The sequence below is a fragment of the Corapipo altera genome, unplaced genomic scaffold (genome assembly GCF_003945725.1).
Source record: "Corapipo altera isolate COAL_440 unplaced genomic scaffold, ASM394572v1 2b, whole genome shotgun sequence".
NCBI classification, from domain to species: domain Eukaryota; kingdom Metazoa; phylum Chordata; class Aves; order Passeriformes; family Pipridae; genus Corapipo; species Corapipo altera.
This window is the reverse complement of record NW_020884874.1, coordinates 27429727-27439871: the sequence shown is the minus strand read 5'-3', so window position 1 is coordinate 27439871 and position 10145 is coordinate 27429727. Positions and strand designations below refer to the sequence as shown.

The following is a 10145-nucleotide window of genomic DNA, read 5'->3' as shown; positions in this document are numbered from 1 at the left end:
TCAAAGTATGACACTATTTAATGGCATTACACATTTTTTTAACCAAAGGACCAAATGAGCTCTTACGGTTCATGGAGACGTGGCTTAGGATGACAGCTGCTACATGATACTGAACTCACAGACTTAATCTCAAAAAGCATCTAGATAGCAGAATACTCCTGCAAAATCAAAAACCTGACACTCCTAAATTAAAAACATAACAACTAAAGTCTGAACATATTTACATCTGCAAAAATCATAACAATTTGAATGAGCAAATGAATAAGCAAAGCAAAGAATTGCACATTACCTAAGATTATGAATTCTTTTGCCCATCTCTTTCTGGAGCACAGTGTGACTGCACAAGTATCACAGTGCAGTGACCTGGGAATGCACCGCTGGAGACTGTCTACTCCAATTCCTGGCTCAGAGCTGGGTCACCTAGACAATTGTGCAGGGCCATGTCCACGGCCACAAAAGGAGACTCTACTACCTCTCTGGGCAGCCTTTTCCAGTGTTTGACCATCTTCACATTGAAAAATGTTTTCCTTGTGCTCAGATGGAATTTCATGTGGTTTAATTTGTGCCCATTGCCTTTTGCCCTGTCAGTGGGCACAACTGAAGAGTCTGTTTCCCTTTTCTTCATTTCCTCCCATGATGTGTCTCCTGTGATAGGAGAAAGTGGGTGAGATGTCACCTTGCTCATACACCCAAAGGAGGAACCTCTGGCCCTTTTGAACCTCTGGCCCTCAAAAGGGCCTCTGCAGCTAGAAACTGGGCACTTTTCCATAGTCAGGGGCCATCTGGGACTCCAGCTTCATCCCTGATTTCTTATGTCTGTTGGATGAAGTAATTTGTGAAGTGATAGGACAAGGACGTGCCTTTCTATTTCAATGCAGAACTCTTGTAACTAACTCACCTTCATGGGGCTCATCACTCTCGTTTCCCTCACTACATAAACAACATCTTGCAGAACAGCTGCCTACTCCCATGAGGAAGCCCATGTATACACACACAGCTGTACACATTGGGCCCCGCACTCCTCCTTTCTCTCCTTCCTGACATGTAAGTGATGACTGCCTTGTTCCAGCATATTTTATTCTAATTAACTAATTAGAAAGGTATGACATGGTTAAGGCATCATCAAAGAACATATTTGACTGCTTTTTTGTTAGTTGAGACAATCCTTTTGTTATGCAATGACAACAGCTTCAACTGTTGCAATGACATAGGCTTCAACTTGGTGTTCTCAGTCAACAGAGCACCATCCTTTGTTAAAAGCCTTTTGGTCATGCTTACTCCTCAAAATTAAATGACAGAATTTTAAAAAAAAGTATTCTCCATCCAGATACTGCAACATTAAAAGCTCCATGAAGCAGCTGTTCCTTATGCTGGAAAATTCCTACATCTCTTTCCCCTGCATTACACTGCTTGTCTCCACCACCCACGCAGCAAAGAGAAGAGGAAAATCCAAACATGTAAAATAGCACTCATCAGTGTGCTCACAGAGAAAGAATGCCCAGGGAAGGGCACTGCATACATACTTTTTCTTATGCCCAGCCAGGCTTCAATTACTACCATTCACTGTGGCATCCTGCAGACACAGAAACTCAAGCAAAAAATGGTCATGAAGTCTTCAGGAAAATTGACCATCAAAATAATAACATTTGGCACTTATCTCAGCAGGAGTAAGGCTAACTAGCTCTCACGTCCATTTAAGATCTGTGTGCTGCAGGATTTAGGTGTCATTCTGCTAATGTCTTCATTTCTGCAGGCATACAGGTGATGTAAAATTTATCTACTGCTGTTTTCCATTCCTACACATTTGCGCACAACTTCAGAATGTTACCATTTTAAACAGATGAAAAATGTGCTTTTGAGGAAAGGCTGTGCTTTCAGGCATTTTTTTGCCAGATTTTGCAAGGCACTTGGGACTGTAAGATATTTAGGTCCTCTACACATAAAGACTAAATGCTACTCTAAGACATAAAGATTTGCTTCTTGACAGATTCCTTTTTATTTTTCACTCACCTCTTCAGAACTTGTGTCATCCATGGAAGGTGAACAACTATGTTATACTGCAGAGATAAGCAAAAGGTGTTGCCCATTTTGCAGTGAGAGTCACATTAGGGCTTGAAAGTTTAGGTATTTGTATGAAAGCATGTTCTCCCATGCCCCATCAGCATACCTGCCTGCACAATGCTTCAAGTTTAGCAAAGGAGTCAAAATTGCAACCATGTGTTTTAACCTGCAGCTCCATGGTCAGGAGAATCTCACAAACAATGTTTGAGTTGTTTATAAAGAGAATACTACAGACATGAATGTCCCACTTCTTGGACAGCCTTGTGAACACTTACATAAAAAAGTGTGCTCTGGTAGCTTCCAGTTGTTTTTTAAAAACATCTTTTCTAAAAACAATGGAATGGAAAAAACCACAATTACAACATCCATAATAACAGTCCCCCAGAAATTACAACATGCCTGAAAATGCAGAGCCTGACATGAGTAACCTTTGTGCAAACTACATCCACATCTGCATGAGCCCCGACCAAAAGAGCTTTGTGGTGCACCTCTCTCCTGACCAAGAACACCTCTGATACAAGAACTGGACAATACTTTCCTAAAGCGTCCTCTCTCTTCCAAAAATTAGATGTGCCAGTGTTTTATTCAGACCTCACTGTGGTCAAATCCATTTGCCATGTCTCAGGTCTTTAAATAGATTCTTACTGAACAAAGCAGTTTTGACCAGTTCATTTCTGGAATGATATATTAAGCAGCACCAGACAATAGATGTTACAGTTTTCAGTTCCTATCTGCTTTTAGATCAATCATTCAACATAATTCAGATTTCTATCATTTAGTAGGCCTTAGCCTATGACAAATTTTCAGTGCTTCAGCTAGGAGTTATTAATTTCATTTTATCTTGTTTCACATATTTTTATCTATGGTTTTCCGGGAAGACACATTAATTCTGTAAATCATTCCTATTTATTTATTTATTGAGGAATATTATTAGAACATTCAAATGTTCTTAATATTCTTAAAACAAGCATAACTTCTCCCAAATATAGGTTTGACACCTATGTCTCTCTAGGTCTAATAATGGCCAAAGAGTGCAACAGCAACAGAATTCAGCTGGCTGTAGTGCATTTCACAACATGCTGTCAAGGTTAAAAAACACCCAGTACTTAGACTAGTTCCCGTATGTAGGGAATTCTGTGCCTATAATACAGACAAGCCAGAAGACAAATGACCTCCTCCCTCCACCCCCTCCCTTCCTTCTCAACTTAAGCAAACACTGTTTTAGATGAATTGTTCATTTGACTGCTGCAAGAGTTGAAAAATTTTATAACCAGACCATCCAGCTTAAACAAAACCTCACTGTGGCATTTTCTGCTCTTTTCTTTTCCATAAGCCATTGCTTTAATAACCAAATAAAATATGAGAAGTGCAGGAAAATGAGATCAATGGTCTCTTTTCTTGCTTAAGAATCTGCACTTCTTCTGTTTGACTCTGCTCTTATTTCCCAGAATCCTCCTATGGTTGCTACATCCTGATAGCATCTGTAGTTTGAAGGCTGTAAGCAATCAGTTTCTGTTATGCCTTTGAACACATTCACACAGACACACACGCTCTTTCAGATGCACATGATGATGATAAAAATGTTGAGAGATACTATCAGATGTAAACAGATTTCTCAACCACAAATAGCACAAAACCGAGGGCCAGGGATGATTGCTCATAAGACGATCCCAGTGGCTTTGTTCTTGTTCAATAACCAGCTGCAGGAAAAAGTTCTAAGGAAGGAGAATGTGATACTGCGAGTGTTCACAGCATTTGCAGCAAAGCTAGGAAGGCGGCAAACCAGTGGCAAGAAACTACCAATCTGTAGCAGAAAGAAGCTATTATCGCTGCTGGAACAGAGTCGGGTATAGGTAATGGGTATCATCATGCTCACAGCTATGAGGAATAAGGACATACTAGTTCTGCTAACTTCAGATCATTTGTACTCGTACCACTGTCAGATGTCTCTAAATATCACTTTGCAGCCTGCCTTCATATTTTGTAAAGGATGGTCCACAAATGAAGCTCCACAAACAGATGCAGTAAGTTCAGAGCAAACTGTCCTCATGGTCTTTTATTCTTATCAATATAAGCATAATGAGATAATGCTTGATATTACCGCATGGTCTGGAGTCACTGAGCAATCAATTTCCATTATGCTTTTAAACACCCACTAGCTGGAGGTGACTACAAGCCAATAAGCAAGGTTCAGAGTTGCAAGGTGTGTCAAGCTGCTGGGATGATTGTACCTCTACAGAAGCTACTGCATCTATCTACAGTAGAAAATAGGAGCAAATACAATGTAGTAATGACTAGAGCTCTCCAAGATGCAGTCTACTTTCTCTGTGCTTGAACACATGCCTTCAACATAGATCCAGAGTTAGGCAGCTCTTGTACTGCCTTTCCTCATGCCTTGCAGCCAAGCCCAAGGCACATTACCAGAAATCAGCCCCTCATGTTTGCAGAGCCCAAATAGGTAATGTGTTTCAGAAAGAGGGTAGATGTTGGGTTGCAGGCTTAGCACAGAGACAGACATCATCCAAACATCATTCAAACTGACCGCTCTTCCTTGTACTTTCCTCTCCCTCCTAACCAACTCCTTTCAAACCTCCCTGCCTCTCCCTCAGTTTTTACACAGTAAAAGAAATTAATATGGGCCTCACCAGTGACTTTTTACCTGGTTCCTTCAACAGACTTTTATTCCCGAAGTTTATACTCATAGCTATCTAGCGCACTTTAGATAACATCTGCTTCCATGAGAACACCAATAGTTGGCTGGAAAATGGGAGACAAAGTCAGGTTGAGATCCTTATTTCTCCCTAAATTAGTCTTTTTATTCTTTACAGTGTTTTCTTTTAAAAGAAAACAAAAATACATTTCAACAAAAAATTAACGACCAAACCCAGGGACTGGCTGATGAAAGATGTCTAAAACCTGCACAGACCTGGACTAACAGGTCTAGCAACCTACTGAATTATTCACATACACGCATTGATTACCACTGATTGAGTTATGTCACCAAAGAGAATAGTATCAGAAAAGAGAGGAGGGGTCAGTTTTATGTAGTATGTCAGGCCTGTTGCAAGTAACAGTCCATCCTTGTAGCCCAAATATGTGTTCCTTATCTTTGTCTACTCAGAATCAGTGATTATGGATACTAATCTAGCCTAGAATAGTTTCTGAACAGCAATGAAGGAAACTCAGCCTTGAAAAGAACACATACTTGTGTCAATCCAGACTTAGGTTCAGACACTGAAGACACTGTGAACATAAAAAATCTTTTTCATGAAAATGTTAATGTTACATTTATCTGAAAAGGAAGCTTTATTTTGGCTCTTCCAAATGCTGGAGTTCAGCTTGTGGTACTCTACCTCTGATCACCCTGTCCTCATAACAACTCAAACGATGACATCCCAGAAAACTAATTCTATGTAAATGCAACTAATGTGCTTCTGTTTTCTTCTGGTTTTTTTTTATTTCTGTTATGCAGGCCAATATATTCTAAGTAAAAATATTTAAGTCAAAAGAAAAATTCACACTGTGTGTTGTGGCTTCAAAAACCCCAAACTTATTAAAAGAGCAGCAACTTAGAACATTGTTCTATATTTTTTTCATAATTGAAAAGAATCCTGTTTTGGCAGAGTTCTGACTGATAAGCTGGGCAAAGTGCCACTGCGCAGACTGCAAGTTTTTTTCAGTATTTCTGGAAAATTTATGAGTCTTCAATTTGTCTGTTTTATTGCTATTTATGCTTATGTTTTGGTCATATTCCACTAGACTAACTATTAGTAAAACACAAACATCTATCTTGGTATTAAGCTGCTATGGAGAATATTATGAAGTTTCCAGTACACTCAATTGCTAAAGGTTCCACACGAGCGCATACATAAACACACAGACACACAGGAACAACATAGGGGAAGAAGCAGCTTGAAAAAAAAAAAACCTGAAGTGATGAATCATTAATTCAAAACATGGACAGCTTTCAATATTAGCACAACTTCTAATGTCATACTCTCACATGTATTCTATCTGTGTCAAGTTTTCCAGATTTTCTCATTCAAATATATACCTAATACCATTAATTTGTTACAGCATTTTTTAATTCTCTTTAGAAGTGCAGCATATGTGTGTCTTCTATTTTTTTTATACCATACATATCTCATTCTAAACTTAGAGGTTTCCATAGTTGTCATTAAAAAGCACGTAGACAAAATATTTTATGGTATCTATAATAAATGCAAAGAAATCAATACAAACAAAACTTGGCTTAGCAAACTGTACATACATAAATATGTTCTTTGTTTTTCAACTTGACATTCAACATTTTTCCTCATAAAAACTTTTACGATCTTATTTATTACATCCATTTTTTTAAACCTTAAAAAAGTGCTTCTCAGATTTACACCTTGTGCATCCAAAGCAAAAGTTAGAACACCATGCCTGAAACAGAAATCACAGGGAATAATACATTGCCATACAAGATTCTTTAAAACTGTATGTTACAAATGCTCTAAAATCTCTTTAGCATTGGTTATTTTGTATACTGTAGATACTGAGAGGGTATTTAACAAAGACTGGTTAATGGGCAGCACACAGGGAAGGATCTACAGTATCAAGTCCTTGGCTATGCATAGTACAGGGCAATGACCTGGATATAAAGTGGCTAAAAGATCCCAAATTCTGCACAGAAGGACATTTCCCTTGCACAGACCACATCCTTCTTAGTACCCAGGATGCAAGTATTGAAATGATGCTACTCAGGTAATACATTGTGCAGTTTGATACTGATACACTGATGTGTTACTAGCTGAGTGCCAGCAGAGAAAAATATGGGCACAATGGTTGCTACAGCAGACAGGTAAAGCTGCCACACTGAATCCTGTCACCCTTTAAAACCATCTTGCCACCCAGCTAGCACTCCTGCTGTCTTACAGGTCTCCTTCATAATGGAGGAGGACCATTCATGTATTTTAGCATGGGGTGGAAAGAGCGGGCAAAGTTGTTTGCCATAGTACAGCTGTAGTCCTCCTCGGTCATTGGCACCAGGCAAGCCAGCCCGATCAGGAGCAGCAAGAGGAGTTGAAGTGGCAGAGCAGCTCTGAGGACTCTGAGGAAGAACGATGGGCACCACCACGCTGGCCCAGCCTCAGAAGGGGAGGAACCTGAGCCACCTCTTGTGGACCTGAGAAAAGAAGATAGGTGAATACACTAAAACATTACTGCAGCAGAGGTTGTCCTTGAGTATTCAACCTTCCCTGAAGGCTGGTTTACAAAATTTGTACAGACTTTGACTGACAACTGCAGAGGTATTTGTCACAGCATGTGCCATTTTCTAACACTCCTAAAAGACCCTGTATTACTAGAGTGGGTAGGAAAACACGAAATGATCACAACAGAAGGGGCTTTGTGACCCCATAGCCCCTTCATTAATTATGGGGACTACTCTCCACTTAAAGCACTGTGCTATAGAGAAGGTAAAAATAAAAGTGGGCCATACCTGTCATATGTATTCAGTACATGCTGTCTAAAAATGAAGCCTTGTCTTTTAAAATGGCAGTTCCATTTGGTTTGCAGAAGTTTCTACATTTGTGTATGTATATTGTATAATGTATTGAAATTCAGTTACATCAATCTTCAGTCAATTAATACACCAATATGCAGGTAATGGAGACTGCTTCTCTACAAAGTACATTGTATTTTGAATCTTGCACGGAATCAGCAGTTAAATCTATCTGCTCAACTGATTTGACACCATCACCTTCCAAGTGATTTTTTCCCTTGTGTCAATGGATCTGACTTGAAATGGCACATGTCTGTCATACATCTATGAGGCAGGAGAGATTTAACACAAATATTTTCAAAGGGACACTTCAAATAAAGTACAAAAATCCAATCTATTATTTTAATGAAGGATAAAGACATAAATTTCATATTTTTCTTTTGGTTGAAACTGTCAAGAGCTCTAATATACAGATGACAGGTTTTGAGATAAGTGAATGACTGAAAAGAGTAAGTATGAAAGATAAAATCTGATGGTCTCAATGTACATGGAAAGGTATTGTATTTTAGCACTAGCCAAAAGTGGAAGAACTCAGAACCTTCAAGTAACTTGCTTCATGAACTCTTAATTTAAGACATTATGTCACAAATTTTGCCTCAGACGTGTTGCTATAAAATGTTCACATGGTTCATATGATTATAAGGCCTCAGAAAACCTATGGTTTCCTAGAGTTTAAGAGCTAAAAATGCTCATAACATGCAGTGGGAGATCCCCAGTGAAGTACGTAGGGAGTGATGGTTCCTTAGTGCTTCCTTGTCTTCCCCTTCTTCTTTTAATCCTATCTCCCAGGATTAAATTTGAATCTGTGTGAGGAAGTATTCAAAAATGAAAATATCCTTTTCAAAACAATACCAGGCTTAGCAGGGATCCCCTTGCCACATGTTCGGAAAAGAATTATTTCTTTTCTTGTTTATATATGTGTAGCACCCCACAGAGAAGACTTCCAAAAAGCCAAACAGATTTGGTAAAGTTCAGATGACCAAGAGATAAACACTCAGGTATGCCAAATTATTAACTTGAACTAAATAGCCCAGGAAGGAGTGATGATCAAAATATCGTACCTTGTGTTGTTTGAATCCATGCTATTGTAGCCCAGATGGAAAACTGCTTATCACATAACGCAAGATCATGTATTGTAAAGAACATTTTGAAAGGATATGGCACATTTAACAGCATCAGAGCATTCCATATTAAAGTTCAATTAGATCAGGACTTCCACTGTCGGAGAATGCCAAGACAGAAAGTTAATGGACTGAGGTAGGAACAAAGGGAACAAGGAGTGCTTAATTACCTTCCAAGCATTTGATTGCACAGTCTACCTATTTATAAGGCTATCATTGTATAAATGTCGTTAATCTCAATGAAAAAAAGGTCAGATTTCTGCAGTTGGGAACTGCTGTTTGATAAAGAGCGAAGTCTCAATTTTCTTCATTGCCTCAGAGTTATTCTGGGGCAACACCGGGTGTCAGAAGGTGAATTTCCAAAAAGTGGAATCAAAAGGGGGCAGACAAAGTTAGCACCTAATTTTTCTTTTCTTTTGATTATGAGTTTAGCAGTACAATCCAGCACTTTTTGCTTTGTGTTTTACCAAAAAAAGAAGAAAGAATGGTATGTTTAAGCTGCATGGTTGAACTCAACATGGAACATAAACTTTCTTTCAAAAATTAAGACAATTCATGTCAAAGCACTTTTTCTCCAGTGAAGTAGGGTATTGAAGAACAATGCTGCATGGAAACAATTAAACAAGCAAATAATGAAACATTACAAAAACATTTTTAGAGGGGGAGTTATAAAAAGGCTGAGTGCCTGTGTTTATTGCAGGTACGACTGCCTCTGTAATCTACATAATTGGTTGAAAAATGGAATGGCTCAGCTTAGAGTGTTTAATGGATTTGGTAAGCAGAGATGGTTAAAAATATACATCGTTAATAAAAAAGACTCACTATTCTTAAGGACTAGAATGCCTATTTAGTCTAGCAGGAGAAGGGAAAGCTGAAGTACTGTATGCCACTTCAGAGAAAAATGTAATTTCTTCTCCTTGAGTTTGCCTCTTTAGCTGTCTCTCTTCTGACTGCTCCTCCATTTGTCACACCCTAAGGAAGGAAGGAAGGAAGGCCATCTGCTACTCACTCCGTACACAATTCCTACTAAGTAGATAGGAGAGAAGCACAGCTGCAGACCTAGCCAAAAGTAATCTTCTTCATGTCAAGAAATCTCAAATATTAACATAAGTGCAAGCAGTAGTTACCCTTACTTTCGGAGTTTGTAAAGCGAGTGATATTGGAACTCTTTTCAACTATTTTCTAAGCATTTCAAGAGAGGAGAAGCTAATTTATCAGGCTACAGATAGAATGGTCAAAGTGAACTTTAATTTCAGCTCAGAGGAGAACCTTCTTTTAAAGATGATTGATATTTTTTTCCCTAGGAATATACGGTTGAAGTAACCTATCTGTATTGCAGTATGTATCTGAAAGATTTTCAAAATGGAATTTATCATTCAAGTAAAGCTGATAGGAATAAATAAAGGAAGTTTAATGGT

At 38.6% G+C, this 10145-nt stretch overlaps 1 protein-coding gene across 23 annotated transcripts in view; it reads right to left on the bottom strand.

The window, feature by feature from the left end:
• The window catches only part of SYNE1 (spectrin repeat containing nuclear envelope protein 1), a 296931-nt gene continuing 286786 nt past the window's right edge, over window positions 1–10145 (bottom strand). For all 23 annotated transcript variants that reach the window (XM_027634233.1, XM_027634232.1, XM_027634231.1 and 20 more), the window contains one exon: window positions 1–7228. In XM_027634233.1, coding sequence (XP_027490034.1) covers window positions 6988–7228 — 241 coding nt within the window. In that variant the 3' untranslated portion in view covers window positions 1–6987. The remainder of the gene's footprint in view (window positions 7229–10145) is intronic.